The 21,769-nt window shown below is 40.9% G+C and overlaps 1 protein-coding gene across 1 annotated transcript in view; it reads right to left on the reverse strand.

Annotated features, from left to right (window-relative positions):
* Nucleotides 1–18,666, reverse strand: part of scospondin (subcommissural organ spondin) — a 108,708-nt gene extending 90,042 nt beyond the window's left edge. The window contains exons 1-17 of the mRNA XM_036217530.1: nt 18,614–18,666; nt 17,597–17,806; nt 15,024–15,106; nt 14,673–14,843; nt 13,559–13,782; nt 13,107–13,209; nt 11,235–11,393; nt 10,078–10,163; nt 8,819–8,944; nt 8,419–8,575; nt 6,390–6,642; nt 6,184–6,325; nt 5,616–5,745; nt 3,664–3,836; nt 3,055–3,273; nt 2,809–2,974; nt 1,284–1,545 (exon numbers count right to left, since the gene is read on the reverse strand). Coding sequence (XP_036073423.1) covers nt 1,284–1,545; nt 2,809–2,974; nt 3,055–3,273; nt 3,664–3,836; nt 5,616–5,745; nt 6,184–6,325; nt 6,390–6,642; nt 8,419–8,575; nt 8,819–8,944; nt 10,078–10,163; nt 11,235–11,393; nt 13,107–13,209; nt 13,559–13,782; nt 14,673–14,843; nt 15,024–15,106; nt 17,597–17,806; nt 18,614–18,666 — 2,717 coding nt within the window. The remainder of the gene's footprint in view (nt 1–1,283; nt 1,546–2,808; nt 2,975–3,054; nt 3,274–3,663; nt 3,837–5,615; nt 5,746–6,183; nt 6,326–6,389; nt 6,643–8,418; nt 8,576–8,818; nt 8,945–10,077; nt 10,164–11,234; nt 11,394–13,106; nt 13,210–13,558; nt 13,783–14,672; nt 14,844–15,023; nt 15,107–17,596; nt 17,807–18,613) is intronic.
* Between the last annotated feature and the right edge of the window lie 3,103 nt (nt 18,667–21,769).

Here is a 21,769-nt window from a genome sequence, read left to right on the forward strand (position 1 = left end):
GCATGAAAAAAATTAGAACAAAACATTTTACATAATTATTTAACAAAATAATAAATATAAATGTTGTTCCTATACATCTATATGATGAGCAGCCACTCAAATACATTTAATAAATCATTGTTTTTAAATCAGTTTTATGAGAAAATTGACAAAAAGGACAAAAACTCTGTACCGATGTTTTGGTGATACAGTTTAAAAGAGTCTAGATTCTGTGATGATTATGTGGGGAAGAAATTCAATGAAATCAACCTATCCTGTTTTAAAGAGCAGGAACATAGAAAGATTTCATCAGATCTCTTTCTCCACAAAAAACAGTCCTCAGAAGCCCTACACAAAAAAGTAGTATCTTCTTATTTGTGAAGTTAAGTGATTTGACGATTTAGGGAAAAAAAAAACTTGGAAAAAATCTATAAAAAACATTGTTTGCAGAAACATAAATTTCATTTCTTTGTCCAAATAACAGATTTCCAGGATTTTTGTGAATACAACATCATGATGTGATTCATATATTTTTATGGGTTTCTGTTAAAATGATAATCATAAAAGTAGGTTAGTCAGTAGTGCGAGACAGAACTTTTATTGTTTGATTTTTATCAAAGACATGGATCAGCTTTACTGTTGTTACCCCATACCACTGACTTTTGGACTTTCAACAGATAACAATTTAAAGTAGAATTTTTCTTGTATTTGATCCTGAACATGTGACACCCATTCCTCCTGAGAAAGACCTACGACATGTTTGTGCACAAAGCATGCTTTCTAGGGGTCAGATAATAAAAATAATTAAAGTATTTTAGCAAAAAAAGGCATTTGGACAGAGACCTTTTGTAGCATTTTACATTCAATAGAAAATAAAGACATTAACAAAAAACCTGTAGTTCTCTTTTCTCACCGGTAAGGCCAGCAATGGACAAATTATAGATGTTGGTGCAATTCTGCTAAAACTTCAAGACACCTGAACGGTCAAGACTTAGACCTCCGAAGATTTTCTTTTTTCTATAAAAATGAATGTGCAAACTCTGTTGGATGTTGTTTTAAAGACTTAGATCATTTCTATTTTGGAAAAAATATTTGACACAAACATGAAGAAAGCTCTTCTGAGCGCGACACGGTTTACCCTCACGACGGAGGACTTTATATCACTCCGCTTGGAGGTTGGAATTGAAAAAAAAATATTTTGGAAACCATTTCCTCTAAAAATGTCCCTTCAGATGGAGGGGTAGGGAGAATAGAAGTATCCAGATGGGGCCATTGTACCCACTTGTTATTAACCTAATTCTTACCAGGTGTTACAGCTGTTTTGAAGTATTGTCCCAGGCGAATAGGTTTTGTCGTCTTGCACACATGGACACAAAGAAACAGGCACACACTGGCCCTGATGGTCCTGCACATGTCCCGTTGGACACTGACAACCCGGAACACAAACTCTTTGACCCATGTCTTCACTGTTCTCACTGCAAAGCCAGCCTTGTTGCCGGTCAAAACAGGAGAAACCGCAGGTGCGACCGCACTCCTGGAACACCTGACCTCCAGAGCACTGGACCGCTGAGGAGACAGAAAGCACGGAGAAAATGTGGGTAACTTTCTTCTGTTGGGTAGGGGAGTCAGCGCTCTGTCAACCCCTCTGGCGACCGGAGGGAGCCATCTCCAGAGTACTGACTCCACTACATCTCCCGGCAACCCCGGCACACAGTTCCTGGATGGATGCTGCCCAGCTGTCTCCCATTTCCCAGTCACCCCTGACTCAGTATGAAGTATTGTTTGTGCCACCCTGCCTGCATTACTGAGTGTTTGTGATGGGAACATTGTGTCTTTGTTTTGTGTAGAGCTAGTAGTTGATGGAAAAAAAATCTTAAAGCATTGCCTTACGCTGCCACAATGACTCAACTTTTTCTTCCCTGACATTAAGACTCTACGGACTGGACTAACCACTCAGTTTTAGAGCAGTTTTTTACAATTTGATCAATTTTGTGTTTTGAATACTGGATGAAAGATGGTGGATTTGATTTGGGCTAAGCAGGAAATGGATGATGTATTGATACTTGCAATTCTTTATCTTACAAAGGTTACAAGTTAGCATATTTTCCTCACTATAAGGCTCACCCATCAAAGTGATTTTTAGATGTACACGGTGCTCGGTCTAAATGTATGGTTGGGTGTTGTTGCTAATACGCTAATGCAGCTAACGTGATGCGATGTCTGAGTGTTTTTTATTTATTTTTTTTTATTTTACTAACAATGTTGGAAGTTAGTCTTGTCACAGTAACGTTTATTTTAGCGGTAAGCCTATCAGTCTGTTTTTTTTCTGTTTTTTAACGTGTTAGGAGTTACAGGTATTGTAAATATGCCATCGTGGCTACTTGTAGCATGTCCAGAGTAACTATGAATGCAGTTAAGAAAAAGTCTAACTCATCTCTGACTCCTTTGTCTTGCTTAATGCACCTTAAAGTTTGGTCTGCCTTCTATCTGCCACAAGTTAAACAATAGACTGTTCATTTACAGTGCACCTCATAATTCAGTTCGTTCTACAGTGTGGAAAATACAATACTTTGTGTTTTTTCCAGGAAGTTAACTTTGCTCTTTGAGATCTCATTCACAAAAAGGCCCAACCGTAGTAGTTTGGACAATACTTTCAGGCATGGCCATTTTCCCTACTTTCTGTCACAGCTTTCCTAATAGGCAGAGTTGACAGTGTAGGCTACACTTTTCTCACCCACAGACCAACTGTTTTTTTTCTTCTTGTACCTTTTGTTGTCCACTAACTTTGTACTTTAGGAAGATTTTGCGATCCAGTCGGTTCTCACTTACGGCAGAAAGTCTGATTTCTCCAGGAGACTTGAACCCCCTCCTGGGCACAGTGCTGGCTATAAGCAGTGAGTACAGTGCAGTGACAGGACCTCTGCAGAGCACAGGCACACACTTCTGACAGACACAGACGTAAATAGGGCTCCTTCTCCACCAAGTCGTGACACTTCTGCGAGAGGAAAGTGTGAACATTTGATCTAGAAGTGAGTGAGGTCAGACAAAGTGCACTCGTTTGATGAACACACTGACCTGGAAGACTGGGCTGTGTATTACAGAGCACACTCTTTCAGCATAGGACAGTCTCTGGGTGTAGGTGGAGCAGGGATCAGAAGGAGCTGCTTTTGGCAGAGTACAGGATTGACTGATGAATTTCTCTGCAAATGAAGAAACACTAATCTCCACATCTCCTTCTGGTGTAGTGAAGTCGTCCAGCTGGCTCCATGTCAGTGTTCCACACAGACCACGAACCTTAAACACACAAAACATACAACATGTATTAGATTGACCCTATTTAATCATTTGATTTATATTAGTGACACAGGTTCTATCTCATTAGCATGATCAAAACTTTTACTTTAAATCCATTATATATAACTTGATCTATGTTTTCTGTCCTGTAGTTCACCATCATTCCACTCGGGGCAGTAAAAGCAGTAAAAAAATATTGCACTTTTTTCACTAAAATTAAACTGTTTTTAAGAGGATCATGTACATTGTGAATGTGAAACCAGAACAGGAAGGCTTGCCGGAACATTTCTAATGTTAGAATAAATGACCTTCAAACCACTGAGTCATGAGGTTTAAAGTTCTATTTTTGGTGATGAATGATCATAAAAATGTAAGATCAAACAAAAGCACCTTATGAGCAAAGCCAGGCTGCAGGTGGATGAGGGTGAAGGGTCCATCCAGGTGCCACAGTAGCAGAGCTCCGAAGGTCTGGACGAGGATGAATGATGAAGAGGCTCTGCGGACAGCCAGGTCACTGTTCACCACGGGCAACGTCTTCCTCACGCCATTCAGAGTCACTGTACCTTACAATGAACAACACCAGCTAAAACCAGTGAGGGCATTTGAATGCCAATATTTACTAAGAAATAAGTAAAAAGTATATTTGGAGAGAGATTTTAATGTTAGAAAGCTTAACATTTATGTAAATAAAAACATTGTAAAATACATACGTGAATGTGCCAGAATAAACAACCTCATAAAAATCAAATAATTTAAATGTTTTTTTTTAAAGAATAATCATTTAACTAGAAGCCCAGCAGACACTTAAAATGACATTCTGAGCTATTTGTGAATTTTGAAGAAATGCATCAGGCTCTGCCGTCAAACAGTTGAAAAAGGACGATGCATGTTTGGTAAAGATTACTGACCATGAACACTGAACGTTTTCTTAAGTAGTTTGTCAAAACTAATTCTGTTGTCTGTGACTAATATTTCCATAAGGTGAGAATTGGGAAAACAATATTGCTTAAAATGTTAAATCCTCTGGGTTTCTGATTCACATTCCATCCATCCATCTTCTTCCGCTCATCCAGGACCGGGTCGCGGGGGCAGCAGTCTAAGTAAAGATGCTCAGACTTCCCCGGCCACTTCCTCCAGCTCCTCTGGGGTGACCCCAAGGTGTTACCACGGCAGCTGAGAAACGTAGTCTCTCCAGAGTGTCCTGGGTCTTCCCCGGGGCCTCCGCCCAGTGGGACATGCCCGGTACACCTCTCCAGGGAGGCGTCCAGGAGGCATCCGGACCAGATGCCCGAGCCACCTCAACTGGCTCCTCTTAATGTGGAGGAGAAGCAGCTCTACTCTGAGCTCTCTCCGGGTGACCGAGATTCTCACCCTATCTCTAAGGGAGCGCCCAGCCACCCTTCATTTGGAAGCTAATTTTGGTCGCTTGAAGTCAGGATCCCGTTTTCTCGGTCATGACCCAGAGTTCATGACCATAGGTGAGTTCTAAAACTAAGATCGACCGGGGAATTTAGAGCTTTGCTTTCTGGCTCAGCTCTCTATTCATCCCAACGGACCGCTAATACGAACGTATAACAGCGGGCTCCGCTCCAATCCGCCTGTCGATCTCACGATCCGATATTCCCTCACTTGTGAACAAAACCCCAAGATATTTAAACTCCTCCAGGTGAGGCAGGAGCACTCCACTCACGAGAGAGGACTAACTACTGTTCCTTTCTCCAGTCAAGAACCATGGCCTCAGACTTAACAGTGCTAACCCTCATCCCAGCTGCTTCACACTCCCATGAACCCTCCAGCACCCTAAAGAGGGTGTAGAACTGGTTCACCGTTCCAGGACGGAAATCGCACTGTTGTTCTTGGATTTAAATTCTGACCATCAGACAAACTCTTGAACTCTTGGAAATACCCTGGACAGGTCGCCAGTCTGTCGCAGGGCCACAATCACACACCCATACACAGTCGCGTTCACACCTAGGGACAACTTAGAGTAATCAATCAACCTATGATGCATGGTTTTGGTTCATAAAGCCTCAATAAATTAAGCAATTGTTTTTAAGACAATTAAGATAATTTAACAAGCATCAAAATAGTAGACGGGCTTTGTCTATTGAAGACTGGGGCTAACACTGAATTAAAGCAGCATGCCCACTATTGAATAGATCAGTCAATAAACCATTGCACCAGGAGACCAACCAATCAACAAGCTGTATTTTGAGTGTAGCTGACCTGGCAGTCAACTACCTGAATCCACTGGTGAAATTTTAAAAGTTAATCTCTGCAATACTTAGTTGTCTTAGTCGACTACATATTAATCACTTTTACGGAGTTGCCTGCTAACCTACCAGTGTCTGTGACGGTGACTGTTGTACTCAAAGCGGTGATTGATACCTCCTTCAGACATCCTGGTCGGCCTCCACCTGTTGAACACTCTCCAAATCGCACCGTCACCACCAGCTTCCTGTCCACAAAGTCCTGGAGGCCAAAACATTAACACATCTATCACCAACATCTACCAACATTAGAGCACTTCTGCCGTGTCCCTATTAACTCTTTTCTGCAAAAATAAACTGTCCAATACATTTGTTTTTGAACTTTGCTAGTTTGGGGATTTCATTTTAGTGGCCTTTGTGGACACTTTAAGAAAGTAGCAGATGAATTTTCGACATGAGACTGAGAAACTTGCCATGTGTTAAGAATGAGTTGAAGCTTTAGTTTTTCAAAATAAAACTTCAGAAACAGATTTTAAATAAAATGGAAAATGTAGGTTGGGGTATTTTTTTATTTCTCTGAGGCCGGTACCAACTGTCCCAATGGTCAGTACTGGTCTACGGGACATGGGGACCACTGATAGACAAGATGTGAACAAACTGTGTACATTTTGTTGCAAGAACAACTTTTCATCTACCATACCTCCACTGCGATGAAGGCACAGTCTCCTCCTTGCAGAGAATATCTCTTCCTGTCAAAAGTGGTCACCTGTAGGGCTCCTACCAGAGTGCACTGCCCTGCACACCTTTCACTTGAGCACTGCCACTGGCCTGATCTGCACACACTGGAGTGGTAAGAAGAGTCAGAAAGAGAGAAATATATGAAGTGACGAAGTCGGGTATTCTCACCAAGTGTTACATCGCTGTTGAATGCTGTCCCCCGGCTGATAGGCGAGTCTTCGGTGGAAACACGGGCAGTCTTCTGCTGTCAGACAGGTGCCCTGGTGTAGAAAGAGACCTGGCGGGCACTCACAGCCCCCCACGCACTCCTCCCTGCACTGGGCCATGGTTGCAGCAGGTCCTGGGGGATGAGGTGAAGCACAGCTGGGGGGACAGGAGGACACGCAGTCTGAAAACACCTGTCCTCTGGGACAGACCCGACCTGCAAAGACAAGAGAGTCAAACAGAATCAACCAGCTGTTTTATTGAGCTTTTATTCTTTGGTTTGTTTCGCTTTTTGATAAGATTTCTATGTTTTAGGTTCTAATGGTAATCAATCAAACACAGGTTGACACAAAAGGTAACAGCGACTTCTCATCTGAAGTGTAAGGACTCCAGGCCAAGTTTACTGCAATATGTACAGACAAGTCAAGAGTACTCCAGCTATCTCTGTCATTGAAGCTAAAATATGGCATGGAAGTCAACTAAGACTCCATAAAGAATTGGCAATCGGTTTGACAAACCAACAAATTCTCACTGCCGACTCGTCATATATGGACCGGTAGTTTGGGCCACCTCAGTATCAGTTTTCGACGTTCTGGGTGTCCCCAACTCGTAATTTTTTCACATGCCGGCTGTTCTCTGTTGGGATGCAGGGAGAGACAGGAGAGCAAAAGTATCAGACACATGCAAAGAGAATTTAGTTGGAGTTTATTATTGGGAAGCCTGTGGGTCCACAGCCGGAATACAGAAAAAGGACTCGACTGGGTGCTAGAGCTCAGTAGGCTGAGAACTGGCTGGGTTGAACTGAGCTAAAAGAAAAGACAATCAGGCAGCAAGTGGAAGAAGGAGTAGAGCTGATATGCTGGAGCCTGAGGAGGTGATTGGAGGCAGCTGAGTAATGGACGAGGTAGGTGAGAGAACCAAACTCTCTGCCAACTCAGCAAGAAGGAAAGGGATCCAACATTCCCATTAGATCAGGGGTCCCCAACCTGTACCGGTCTGAAGGCCATTTGGTACTAATCAGGTGTCCCAGACCGTGGACCGAACTGGTACCCGTACCCTAATCCAGTACCGGTTTCATGTTTGGTACCATGTCCAGAGGGTTGGAGACGCATGATTTAAGGACAACAGCCAGAACACAATGAGTTGGGGACACTTAAAATGTCAAAAAGTACCGTGGAGGGGCCAGAACCATACTTCCATGACGAGTTGGGAGTGAGAAAGTCTGGAGCAAACACTACGCAGGAGCTGCCAGATGTTTCATGTAGCAAAAACTCATGCTGGAACAACACTGTGTGCACTCCAACTGAGGAGTTTTGACCACCTGTTGTGAAAATCTGCTTTGTATTTTTTAAGCCCCTCCCTCCTCACTCTGACCTGCTTTGCTCACCTGACCCAGATGTGTCAAATCAGCCTATCTGTGCTTCAAGGTTTGAAGCAGCGGTTAGTAGGTCATTAGGAGATGATTACAGGCTCAGTCTTTACGAGGCAATATTTATGAACTTCCTTTCTTGTTGTCAGAACTTGTAAAATTAGCTTTTTTAGTAATTGGGGTGATTCTGCTTTTCTGTTTATCTTGCAAGCTATGAGAAGCTTTTTGTTAAGCGTTGAGAAGATCCGTTGACATCTAGGGTCAGCTTGTCTGGGTTTGTAGTGCTGGTCCTTGTAGGTTGGTCCTATTTATATTTCTTTTGGTGTTTTAATTTTTTTTTTTTTTTTGGCATGAAACATATTTATATTGAATGTAATGCTGGTGTGTTGTCTCTATATGTTAGGGTCCTGATTGTCCCACTTAGAGGTCAAATGTGGCAAATGGTCCATTTTAATTCCCTTTTAGGTTGTGGCACCATCACAGAGAAGTGCTACACAAATGTATGGCATCCTCCATGTTTTATCATGTTAAACAGAAATGCATTCCAGGATTTACTACTGACAAAGAAGAAGTCCTTCTGTATTATGCTGACGGATCTCATTCTGTTCAGGCTGCAGGATTTACCACAAAGACTGGGCGTCCTCCACATTATGATGATGTGTTGTTGGGCACATTCCCGCGCATAGCTGGCTAGCGTATCGCACACGGCGCCGTCCCTCTCTCTGGAAGGCAGGCTGCAGTACAGATAGAGACAGGTGTCTATGTAGGCAGCTGGGTCCACCTGTAAGACAACACCAACAATCCTGCTGTTTTTACCTGATGACAAACTAAAACTGCTTCTGTCAACATTTTAGACAATGTTGTTGAGGCTAATATTTGATGGCTAAGTATAGTTATTTGCAATCATATTTTCAATAATAATCTGTTCTTTAGTTGCTTTCCACTAAAAAACTGCAATTTTCAAGTGAATGTTGAATCTTCCCCTTTTTGTGTTCATATTGATTAAATAAAGTCATCGCCTTACCCGGAAGTGACAGTGTGTGAAGGTACTCTCCAGCAGCTGGTGGCACACTGACTCTGCCTGTCTGCGTAAAGTGAGATCTTCTGTAATGTCACAGCTGTGGCCCAGCTCAGCAGCATCGCTGCAGTCCTGTTGGATCCATGGCAGAGTCTTATTTATTGGTGCTTCAGTCCAACTCTAGAATGATACTTCAAAACCACAAACACCAGCTGGAAAGAAATGACTTCCGAAACCAAGGGTTCTGCAACCTCCATTGTGGCTCTCTGATTAAAAATAGAAATAGTTTTTAATTTTAAATAGTAACTAAAGTATAAAATAAGCTGTAAAGTGAAAAAACTAAACTCAAAATGTATTCTATCCATTCACAAACAGTTGAAGAAGTCTGAAAGGATCCTGGTATAATGTTCCAACAATCTGACAAAAAGAGTTCAGTTTAACAGTCAAGCTACAACATTTTGACAGATTTTTGATTGTCATATACCTAAAAAAATCAATCTGTGATCAGTAAAGCACAACTGAAACTCAGATTCAAGGGTTACTGGGTAGATTTTCTATTGTTGAACAAATTAAAGTTTTTCAGGTTCCGCCTCATAATTCAAAAACTACACGAAGGGTCACTGAATCAGCTCTGATTTGAATTTGGTTTGTATGATTTATGAATTTCTGGCAGAGACGCACCACAAACTGAAAAAGAAACTTTTATTTACTCACTTCTGACAGGACAAAGGAAGTCTTTTATTTTGAAAGGAAGTCATAGGAACCTTTGTCAAAAGTTATAAACTGTTTCATATTTTGAAAAAGGTTATTTTCTCTTGATTTTGTAATCTATGCAAAGAAAAAACAACGTTTAATTTCTATATATCATAACAATGACATAACTACAAATCAGTCTTAGCTCTCTTAAGGGTGGGCTAAGTCTTTGTGGCTCTTGTTGGGCTGTGGTCCTCGAAAATCCACTGAAATGGCTCTTAAAGTGTTGAAAGTTGCAGACCCCTGTCCTTAACCAAGATGGTTAATGTTTATGCTCTTTAATTGACTGTAGTCTTTTTAATTTTTTAACACAATCCTTCAAAATCTATTGGAATTACGTTGATCGTGTTAACGGTTAAAAAGTTACAGCATGTTAAAGATTTTGTGTTTAAGTTTCACTGAGGTTGTTTAAAGGGTTGATCAGAACCTTAAAACTTTGATATTTGGATTTATGACACATTTAAAGCCACAGTGGACTTTAAAGCTCAGGGGGAGAGAAACAAACGGCGTACCTCATTAGTGGGATCAGCAACTCTCCAGGAGTTACCAAAACTGGCAGCGTAAGGAGATACAGTTCCATCCACCGTTCTGAAGTCATCTATGACAAAAAAAAAGATGTTCTTACTCACCAAAAAATATATGTTACTGATAAAAAACTAAAAATATTGACAAAAATGTTTATAAAAAGAAAAACCAAGATCTGCTACATTGACATAAATGTCGTTTTAAAGATCCACTCTAATGAATTGGTGTTTTTAACATGTGGCATTTATCTCATGATGAAGAACATTTATAAAGACAGCTAAGATTAAAACAGCATGTCTTAGTATTTCTTTGTATACATCTTTGTGTCGTTGCAGTCCTGTTTGAAAAATCCTGTAAATGTGACCAGTCAGTGCGGTCAAGGAAGAAGTTCAACACTGGCCGTACGTATTTTGAAAATCACGCGCGACTAGTCGCTTTCTTAAATATATTTTTATAATATCAATTGAAGGACTCTCAATTATATTGTGGAGTTTCCATGTTTACTTGTAAAATAGAGAACTTCCATCTCGTCCTAAAGAAGAACCCCAGCTAAGATAACTGCTATTCTATCTACCAGTAAAACATACAAAATAAATAAATAAATATCTTCAAAATCCACAGAATTTCTTTCTGGGTCACAGGGTTTCTGGAGCCTACCACGCAACTGTTGGGCAAAGATTGGGTAGAACTTGAACAGGTTGCCCATCTGTTGCATGGTATACACACCTAGCTGCAATTTAGTTGAACCGGATTATATAATTATGCAAAACAGTTAAATGAAGTAATTAAGTAGGGGTGGGATTATATAAGTTTGCTTCTTCCCACTCCTTTTGAAGCAATCAATCAAACCTTACTGACTTTAGTTTAATATCACAAAAAAATCAATGAACCAAATGTGATATAAGTGCGTTTTATTTTTGTTTTCTATTTTATAATCAATGCATTTGATTGTTTCTGTAATGAGTTTGAAATAATTGTGTGTTTTGTACTGTATTTTTTCAATCAATGCTTGAAATAAACCAATCAATCAAAGTCACCAAATCAACCATGTCTTTGGACTGTGGGAGGAAACCTACACAGCTCCACAGAAATGATCAAAATTAAAATTTCATGTGTTCAAGTGTGTCGATATGGGGGGTCTCACCCTCAGGGTTGTTGTTGTAAACTCCACAGAGGCCTCGGGTGGCGGCCAGGTGCTCAGCTGTCACTGTAAGGTACACTGTGTTGACCAGATCAAACTTCAGCCTCACACCCAGACCGCTCTCCACAAAAACAAAGTCCCCCAACCAGTGAACACTTATCCCTGAAAGACAGGAAACAGCAGATTTGAACAGCCACCTGGTCCAGCTAAATAGAAACAAAATAACATTGCTTTAGGTATTGAGGTTTTTTTAACCCGTAAATACCTGCTCTTTTATTGTAATTCTTTGATTGTTTATGTGGTCAACATGAATCAGAAGATTCTGAAGCGGAGAAAAACAGCTTGTGCTACAAAATTACGCAAAGGTATTTTTTTCCAATTAGCTAATTTATGCTAATTCACTACTGTAAAGTTTTTCATAATGGTGCAAGGCTGCTTTCCTCCGCTTCAGAATCTGCTAGAATTACGTTAATTGCATAAACAGTTGAAGAGTTATGGTAGTCTAAAGAATGTTAACACTAGAGCTAAAGGTTAAAAGGTTCAAAAGTATCATGATATTCTAAAATAACATTTTGCCAAATGAGCCATTGAGATTTGAGCTGATATTTTTGTTCTGCTCTTCACAAGAAATGGACTCAAACTTTCTAAGGGAAAAAAATTGGCCCTTCTCCAAACACTGTCATTTCACAACACTGAATCAGATTTAGTTGAACTATGTTGAATTTAGATATTCACTCACCAATTTATTAAGCACACCTGTCCAACTGCTCATTAGTGCAAACTTCTATTCAGTCAATCACACGAAAGCAACTCAAAGCATTTAGTCATGTAGACATGGTCAAGACAATCTGCTGCAGTTCAAGCTGAGACTCTGACTGTAGAAGAAAGGTGATTGAAGTGACTTTAAATGTGAGATGGTTGTTGGGTGTCAGAAGAGCTGGCCTGAGGATTTCAAAAACTGCTGATCCACTGGGATTTTCACCCACAACCATCACTAGGGTTTACAGAGAATGGTCAGAAAAAAGAGAAAATATCCAGTGAGCAGCAGTCCTATGGGAGGAAATGACTTGTTGATGATCACAGTTTATCTGTCACTAACAGGTAGCACAACTAAAAGTCCACAAAGTTAAATCAGAGTCAGACCGGCAGAGATCAATCACAGCCATGGGGTCATCCAAGAAAAGAGTAGAGTAGTCAGAGTCCAGGCGAGGGTCAGGGCAGGCGGCAGGCAGTCAGAGATGAAGCCGGGTCAGAAAGAGAAGACCAGGTCCAGAATGAACCGCTCGGTGATGCAGGCAGGGTGGAATAAACAATACTGAGTGAGGCTCTGTGAGGGGCTTAAGTGTCCTGTGGGTGATTGGCAAATAAGAGCCAGCTAGGGGAGTGTGTGCTGGGGTTTCTGGGAGATGTAGTATCTTCAGTATTCTAGCCATGGCTCCTCCGGGTGACCAGAAGGGGAAGACAGAGTTCTGACTCTTCACGGTGCCCACTTTCTGATGCTACTTCCAGCAGGATATCCTGGAATCATCTCAGACTGGTTTCTTTAACATGACAATGAGTTCACTGGACTCTAATGACCTCCATAGTCACCAGGTATCAACCCAGTAGATCACTTTTAGGATGTGGTGGAACAAGAGATTGGCATTATGTATGTTCAGCTGACAAATCTGCAACAACTGTGTGATACTGTCATGACAATATGGACCAAACTCTCTGAAGAATGTTTCCAGAACCTTGTTGAATCTCTGCACTAAGGATTAAGGAAGTTCTGAAGACAAAAAGAGGTCCAACCCAGTTCTCGCAATGTGGACCTAATTAAGTGACCAGTGAGTGTCTATATCAATGTTAAAAATGTATGCAGCAGTACCAGCTTACCATTTTGAAACAATGGCTCCCCGTTTGGGACAGGAAAGTTGTTCAGGGTTAAATTCTTGTTTTGTATTGAAATTAAATCCAAACCCAACATCATCTTCAGCACCTGAAAACAAAGAGGCAAAAAGCACAAAAGCTTCTTTTGATTAAAATATTTACATTGGCCCCACCGTCCAAAAACATGCTTCATAGGTTAATTGGTGACTCTAAATTGCCCCTAGGTATGAATGTGGGAGTGACTGAGTGTGTGATTGAGGCCCTGCGACAGACTGGCGACCTGTCCAGGGTGTATCCCGCCTTCGCCCATCAGTGGCCGGGATAGGCTCCGGCACCCCCGCGACCCCGAACGGGATAAAGCGGTCAAGAAAATGGATGGATGGATGGATACATTGGCATCTAAATTTTATAATTAAGCCTGAATATTTTCTTAAACTGTGGCCAAAGGGGGGGAGTACCTTGCTGCACTCTCCTGTTCTGTCACAGACTGTGCTGATGTAGACCACCCAGGTCCCATCGGTTGATGATGCCAGTAAGTAAGTGCAGCTGCCCTGGAAGTGAAAGTGCTTCCTGTCGAAAGTGCGATAGTGGGCTCCACCCCAAGACATGCAGGTGCCTGAAGCCTGAGGAGCACGGGAAGTACCCAACAGTCCGCTGCGCACCAGAGGAGAGGTCCTGACATCTGCGGAGTGGAGTATGTAAATATGGTTTAATGATTACTGACATGGTATTTCTAAAATCAGAGAGTAAAGTCTGAGAGTCATTCTAATTCAAGTCAGAGGACAATCATTGAAATAAGTTTTCAGATGCAGACATTTAATGCAACAAGGGGGAATAATCTAAAGCTTTCGTGAACCAGTCCCAAGTGTGTATAAATCCAGAGGATTGTGTCATGAAGGAGATGTACAATTGGAACTTTTATACTGGATCCATCGTGGCCAAAGTTACAACCACTATTGAGGCTGCTTACCCACTGAGTGCTGATGACAATTGAACTACTGTTGGTTCAAGAAGTCAAAGGAGTACAGGAGGAATGTGTGTCCGTAAGCAGAGAAAGAAAAAGAAAGGATGGAGTTTAGAACTAAGACTCAGAACTTTGACAGAGAAACTGGAGTTGACCTACATGATGAAGAGAAGAAAGATGGAAATCCTGTTTGTTCAAGAGACCAGACTAAAATGAATCAAGACTTATGGAGTGGAAGCAGGTTTGAAGTGTTTTATCATAGTGTGGATGGACAGAGGAACAGAGGAGGAGAGTTCCTGAAGGAAGAGTTAGCCAAAAATGTTCTAAAGAGGAAAACGGTAAGATAGATGAAGGCGGGGGTGACAACGGCCAAACAGAAGACTTGAAAGAGATAGATGTTTTGGAAATCAGATTGAGATGGTTGGACATGTTGAGAGGAAACACAAGGTTGAGGTTGGAGTGCTAGGATAGCGGAGGCTCAGGGGTATAGTCAGAGTGATGAGGAAGTAGTACATGGTCAAACGTAGGCAGATGATTGGCTGTGGTGACCCCAAAGGAAAGCAAGCTGAAATATAAAAGAGAGGAAGAAGAATTAGATATTATCAAACCTGTTAGGAGATTATATGTGCAAGACAAGCATGTCTGGTCAGAAGCGTTTTTCCAGCTCAATCCCCACAAGGTGCTGCAGCATTTTTCAATGGGCATGAGCGAGGAGTTATGTATTCCAGGAAACTCTTCACAGTTCCAAGTGGAGAAACACCGACCGTATAAACTCACTCCTGAGAGGACGGACATCAAAGAGAGGCAGGAATTTTAAGGAAGATTTCAACATTCAAATCCAGTTATTTTTTTTATGACTTAAGGCTGTACTTCTACTAATAAAATAGCATTTAGAATCCTAAAAAGAGAAAACTTGTCACTGAATCATTTCTTTATCCAGTTGTTGTGGGTGACATTACCCTGAGTGCAGTGAGGTCCAGCCCAACCCTCACAACACCCCCGGACAGTCCTGTTCACCACGTAGCTTTCCATCTCTGGGGGTCTGAGGGTCAGAGATATTCGAAATGTCATATGAATTACAGCAATTTTCTTTAATTCATTAAGCTTAGTGTCTACATTACACTTTTACAAGAAACAATTCTAAAGAAGTTTTTAAACTTTATTTCTGTCAATGTATTTAAAATGCACCAACATCATGTTATAGGTTATTGTTAAATAAAAGCACCAATTAACTGGTCAAAAATAAATGAAAATTAAAAATGCTCAACATGATTTTTATAAAATGACAAATCTCTAAAAGAACCTTTTGTTTAACAAAAATCCAATAATCAAAAATCCAATAATGCAATTGAAACACAACCTGGTAAATAAAATAACTGATCTTCCTAGATTATGTTCTTTGGGAGTCATCTCTTTTGTTTTTCATTGTGATTAAAATAAAAATAAAAACTCATTTATAATTGCACAGGTGCAGTTCTGTTTGACAACATTACAATATTACACTGCAGGTGTCACAACATACATTTTTGACTTTATTTGACTTCCTGGTGTGAATCAACGTTAAATGAATTTGAAATATAAATGGAAATATAAATAAAATAAAATTGAATTGAATTGAATGTTTTCCTTCAGTATCTTCTGATAATTCACTGCATTCCTTTTGCCATCAATTCTGACTAAGTTTTCTGTGTATTTGTTGCTCACACATCCCCAAACCATCAGCGATCCGCCTCCGTGTTTCACAGTAGGAATAGTGTTGTTTTCAACATAGACCTTGTTGACTCCTCTTCAAATGTAGCGTTTATGGTTGTGGTCAAAAAGTTCAATCTTAGTCTCAAGGTTCACCGTTTTATATTTGACATGTATGCATCCACTTACATGAGACACATTGGGATTCTGACGCAAAGCTCTCAGAGTCCCAGTTTAGGTAAAGGGAAGATCACTCTGTATGACTTTTGGTCCAGAAGTTTGGAGGCTTGTCTCTGTGCTATTTGGCGTATTATAAGCAATCTATTTTGTGGCATTTGTCCAAAGAAATCTGTTTTCTGGTGACTCAACCATGCAGCCCATTTTTCTTCAAGTGCCTCCTTTCTGTCTAGAAACATCCAAACCACAGTTTTTCAGAGAGTCAGGGATCACAGATTTGTGTTTTTTTTCTTTGCATTCCTAGAATTTTTCTAGCAATTGTTGCAGACATTTTTGTCTCTGTTCCAGCCAGCAAGGCCAAGTGGGCAAAAAATGTGGGCCCCAATTGTGGGCTCCAACCTATGTTTGCTCACATTGGCTCCAATGCCCAGGGACCGGCAGCCAAGGCAACAACCCTGCTAGCTCTGCCGGCCCCTGGGCATGGCACTCACTTGCTTTTGTGGCCCCTGTGGATGGTGCTCGCTTGCTTCGGCGGCCCCTGTGGATGGCACTCGCTTGTTTTGGTGGCCCCGGTGCATGGCATTCGCTTGCTTTAGCGGCCCCTGTGCATGGCACTCGCTTGCTCTACTGGCCCCTGGGCATGGCACTCGCTTGCTTTGGCAGCCCCTTTGAGTGGCACTCGCTTCCTCTACTGGCCCCTGGGAGTGGCACTCACTTCCTCTACTGGCCCCTGGGAGTGGCACTCACTTCCTCTACTGGCCCCTGGGTGTGGCACTCATTTGCTTTGCTGTCCCCTGTGCATGGCACTTGCTTGCTTTGGCAGCCCCTTTGACTGGCACTCGCTTGCTCGACCGGCCCCTGGGTGTGGCACTTGTTTTGCCGGACCCTGGGCAGGGGAGCTCCCTATACAGTCCACTGGGCAACTGGCTAGTTTAATGATCTAGCAAAACTGAGTGCCCACTTAAGTCAATGTGGGCAAACACAGCTGGGGCCACTATGGATTCTGCGGACAAACCCAATTGGGGCTCAACATTTCTGCCACTTTTAAACCATATGGGGCCCACTCGGCCATGCTGGCTGGGCAGTTTTAACAGAACCCCTCACTTTCCACTTCTTAGTCAAAGATTGAACACTGCTGACTGGTATTTTCAGTTCTTTTTTATATCTACTTATATCCCTTTCCTGTTTTGTACAGTTCAGTGACCTTTTCCCATAGATATTTTGACAGATTCTTAGTTTTTCCCAAGACTTCCAGAAATGTCAGTGCATCCCTGAATGAAGGATGTATGGAAACTCCAAGACCCTTTGTGCACACATTCATTACAGGTAAATGAGTCACAGGTGAGAATGTTACCTGCATCTGTCATTCAAATTCTTTTGTATCAGCTTGTGTTTACAGAACAAAGTCATTGGGGTATGTACACTATTAAACAGGCTCATTTGTTAAGTTTCTGTTGTCATTACGATGTAAAAAGAATAAACTGAGTTTTTTATGGGACAATAAATTTCTTCACTAACTAACTATGAGTGGAAAAAAAGTGCTATAATTCATATTGTATGAAAAATGACCAAAAAAAACATAATTTCTTCTAGGCTGTATATGAGGACAACTGTACCAATGAACAATAATTCAATGAAGTGCACAAGTTTATGACGTCACACTTACTTAAACAAGAAACAAGATGCGTTCTGGCCACTCCGTCTGTAATATAGTGCAATTCCGTCATCTCCGCCGTGTTTGTTGCGCATCCGATCGACATCCAACCTCCATCCGTCCATATTGTACTGATACACAGCAGAACAGCTCACTTCAAGCTGCAGGCGTGGAGACAGGACATGCTTCACTCTGTCCTCCACTGTGTGTTCACACCAACGTCTGCAGGAAGAGACGCAAATGTATTACCATCATCATACATACTGATAAAAAGAAACAATTCTGTGGTAATTAAAGAGGCTGATAGGAATTTCAAAGTAAAGGCAGTCACAAATTAATGCTTATTTATTGTTGTGCCTATTTATTAATTTTAATTAACAAAGATTGTTCATAGGATAGGAATACGTAATTTCTTTAACAGAAAAACTTTTTTTGTTTGTTTTTTCACACTGATTGTAATAAAGGTAAAACATAATGCAAATATAATGCATAATGTTTATTATACTATCAATACAATAAAATAGGAGAAAATAAATACAACTTTAATCCCATATTTTTATGGTTTCACATATTTTATGTATCATAAAGTAAATGTAGATTGTGTTGAACCCACTAATGATTTCTCACCTGATTGTAATGGAAATACAAAAGAACATCTGTGTTTAACTTGTCAATTTATTTAGCAGTTAATGTTTGATAAATACAATACTTCATTTTGGATACATTATCATTTGTTATTGGATCTACTGACCTGATACTTCACTTGTGCATAGTCTACTGTTTATTAAAAAAATGCACTTAATGAAAGAAATTCACTGAGTAAATAATGAAGGTTAGATTTATTGAAAATATAGTTTTTATTATCAGATAGCAAAAAATCTGACCAGTATATATAAGTACTTTAATTAAATAAAAATATTTATAAATTTAGAAATATTACATTTATCATAACTGTAATTTCAGTTTTGAATTAATTCCATTCCAGACATTTTTAAATTTCCCAAAAATGAAATTGGGTAGTGTGCTCACCCCAGTCCCATCACAGTATGTAGACCAAGCAGAATGATGAAGATCATCCCCATTCTTCTCTCCTTATAGTCTGTGGGCACGCATTCTCTTCAAATCCTGTCAAAATAAGTGTTTTTAATGCATTTAGTTTGCTTTTGGTCAGTAAAAAAGTTTTAACAAGAAAATAAATCTAAGCTGCATAATCCATTAGTTGCTGTCCTAATTTTACTTATTTAAAGCTAAAATATGAAAAGAAATATATATAAAACACCGAAATCAGGTAATCTTAATGTGATGGAGAAATTAGTCAAAACTTAAGTTTAGCAGGAAGGTGCTGTATTTATGAAAACCAAATGTTACACGAAAACAACAGAAATCTGTTAAAAATGAGCTTAAAACACAAAAAATGTGCAAAAAGAATAATATAAAATAAAGCAAGAACCTGTTATAGAACAAACAGAAGCTAAATGAGATCTTTAATTGTTGTTTTATTGTTTATTTTAGGATTATCTACTGTAAATCAATTTAACTAATTACATTTTACTTCATGGCTCCTTGCAGTTAATGAAAGTCTTACCTGTGAAGTTCTTGCAAAAATCTTTATTAAATAAAAAACAGAAAGATAAAGAAAAAAATCCTTTTTTAATTTGCCATTTAATATTTCCGCTTTACTGTTTTAGCGTTCGTACCTCCAGTGCTGTGTTCCAGATTCTGAAAGGTGATATTTAAGGCGGCGGCGTCTCTGCAGATGTAGGAGTTTTAGGTGTGGGGGTGATTGGGCCACGTGAGTTTGCTGTCACTGGGTGGAAGTGGCGAGGTAACAGCCGGGCGGCCGGGCATTGGTCCCTGAGCTCCTGACTCAAACATTCTCCGTCTCCACACCATCACACACAGCAGAAGCTGGAGCCCTGCAGGATAATAGAGAGATGTTTGTCCGGGCTTAATCCTGTAAAGAAAGGCCTTTCGGGAAGCATCACGGGGGCTTTTAGTCAATGATGCATGTCTGCCGACATGAGAACTGTTAGTCTCACTAATGTCTCAAGTCTGACCTCTGACCCAGGAAGACGGAGCCTCAAACACAGCTGTTACCCCAGTGGAGCAGAACCAAGGAAATGACACTGAAACGACTGTTTTCCTTTTATGATGAAGAAAATTCTTTTATAACTGAACGTTTTACATTCGCTTTGTGTCAGAAGCCATGGAGAGAAATGACAGCGAGCTGTCTTCATTTATCCTTTTGGACATTTCAAGGCAGAATTTTACCTAAATGTTCTCTATTAGTTCATCAATCTGTGTATTGTCTGCTTCATCATAAGTGGTTATTGTGACCACTCCATCACTTAGAACCCCCTATACTTTATACCAGGGGTATTCAAGTCCAGGCCTCGAGGGCCGGTGTCCTACATGTTTTCCAACCAACCTTCCATTGAAGCTCCTTATTGGCTGCTAATTTCCAGGATCAGGTATGTCTTCTCACAGGTGGCGCAAAAAGTTATTCTGCATACATGTAGTATTTGAGTATTATTTATTTTTCCCTTATTCATGTGGGATTTTCAATCGGACAATCTTTTTTTCGATGATTCCAACACCACATGAACACAGCATTTTCCTGAGTCTGAGTTTTTCCCTGAAGGGCATCAACCTACTGGTGAAAATTGTACTACAGTGAGAACAAAAGAAACTTTTTTAAATAAAAACTCCAAAATGTTCTGTTTTAAAGTAATTTTAAATCACGATTAAGGCATATTTTTGTCTAGATACCGTGTTATTTCGCTTTTTCATGACATGAATTACCAAAATGAGCCACAAATCTGCTCCTGGTTCAGCCCGTCTGTCAAATTTTAGAACCCGTTGTGGCCCACGAGTAAGAGAGTTTCCCGCCCTTGCTCTGAATGTTAGTGAGGTTTACGTACTGGGTCTATACTGACTGTGCAAATGCTGCTCGTCTGGGGTGTGCAGGTGTGTGTCAGACATCAGAGATGCAGATGAATGAAATTAAGTTGCTAGAAATCTCGGTGACAGATGGAGTACATAGGCAGGTTGCTAAGAAGTGGTGGTGAAGGACCCAAATGCAGGATAATGGGCGAGGTGGCAGAAAAGTAAAACATTTAATAAACTGAAACATGACAAAACCCACAAGACCAACGGAGACTTGGCAGAAGAGAACAGATGACCTGACAAGCATGAACTGAAAACCAGAAACTGAAATAGGCTGAGGGCAACTGTAATGATAACTTATGTAAGTCATGATTAACCTGGAACTGGTGCGACTGACGGGGAAGCTCAGAACATGACCAAAAACACTCCGAACAAAGCCACAGAACCCTTACAGTACCCCTCCCCAAAGGGGCAGATCCCAGATGCCCCAAAACCTTGGAGGATCGGGCACGGAAGAACAAAACAAGAAAAGTCCAGAAAATATTTAGGGTTTTTGCAGCCAGACAGATGTGAGGAGCATCAGAACCCCTCCCCTGGAACAGACCTGAAGAGGAGCAGTCCCAGCGACTCTCCTATAGAGACAGGGAACATGAAGGGGAGCAGTCCAGGCGACCCTCCTCTGGAACAGGCAATACAGCCGGGGGATGAGCGGCGACCATCCTCAGGGACAGGGAACATGAAGGAGCGGTCCTGGAAGGATGACCCAAACAGTCACCCTCAGGAACAGATTAGGTGGATGTGGCTTGACATGACTTGATTTAGGCTGCAGGAAATCCCATGTGACTTGGCATGGCGTGGTCTGCAGTGGCAGAGAATCCTGCTGGGTCCAAGATGGTCAGGGTATCTGTTCTACTATTTCACTGTTTGTTCTCCCGTGGTTTTGTCGAGTTTAAGTCTATTTAGTAAATGTTAAGGTTTCTTTCACCAAGTCTTGTCTCTTGCGTTCGGGTCCTTCACCACCATGACACTCCTGCTTCTCACCCGCTTCACCCTGACTTACCCTTATATGTTATATAAGTGTTAACTACGAACTCTCGCCCGCCGCATACCTGTGCAAAAATGTGTGCATGAACATTTTCTCCCTATGGACTCACCAACTGGTCTATGATCTTGATATTTCCTATCCTGTACACTCTATACAGATTTTACTATTTTTCACCTGTAGACTGTCCGTATTCATGAAAGCTGTAATAAATCCATACGACTTGTAGGGACGCTTAAATGTACTGAGCTTTAAAA

This window comes from Oryzias melastigma, linkage group LG20, assembly GCF_002922805.2.
Source record: "Oryzias melastigma strain HK-1 linkage group LG20, ASM292280v2, whole genome shotgun sequence".
In the NCBI taxonomy this organism is placed as follows: domain Eukaryota; kingdom Metazoa; phylum Chordata; class Actinopteri; order Beloniformes; family Adrianichthyidae; genus Oryzias; species Oryzias melastigma.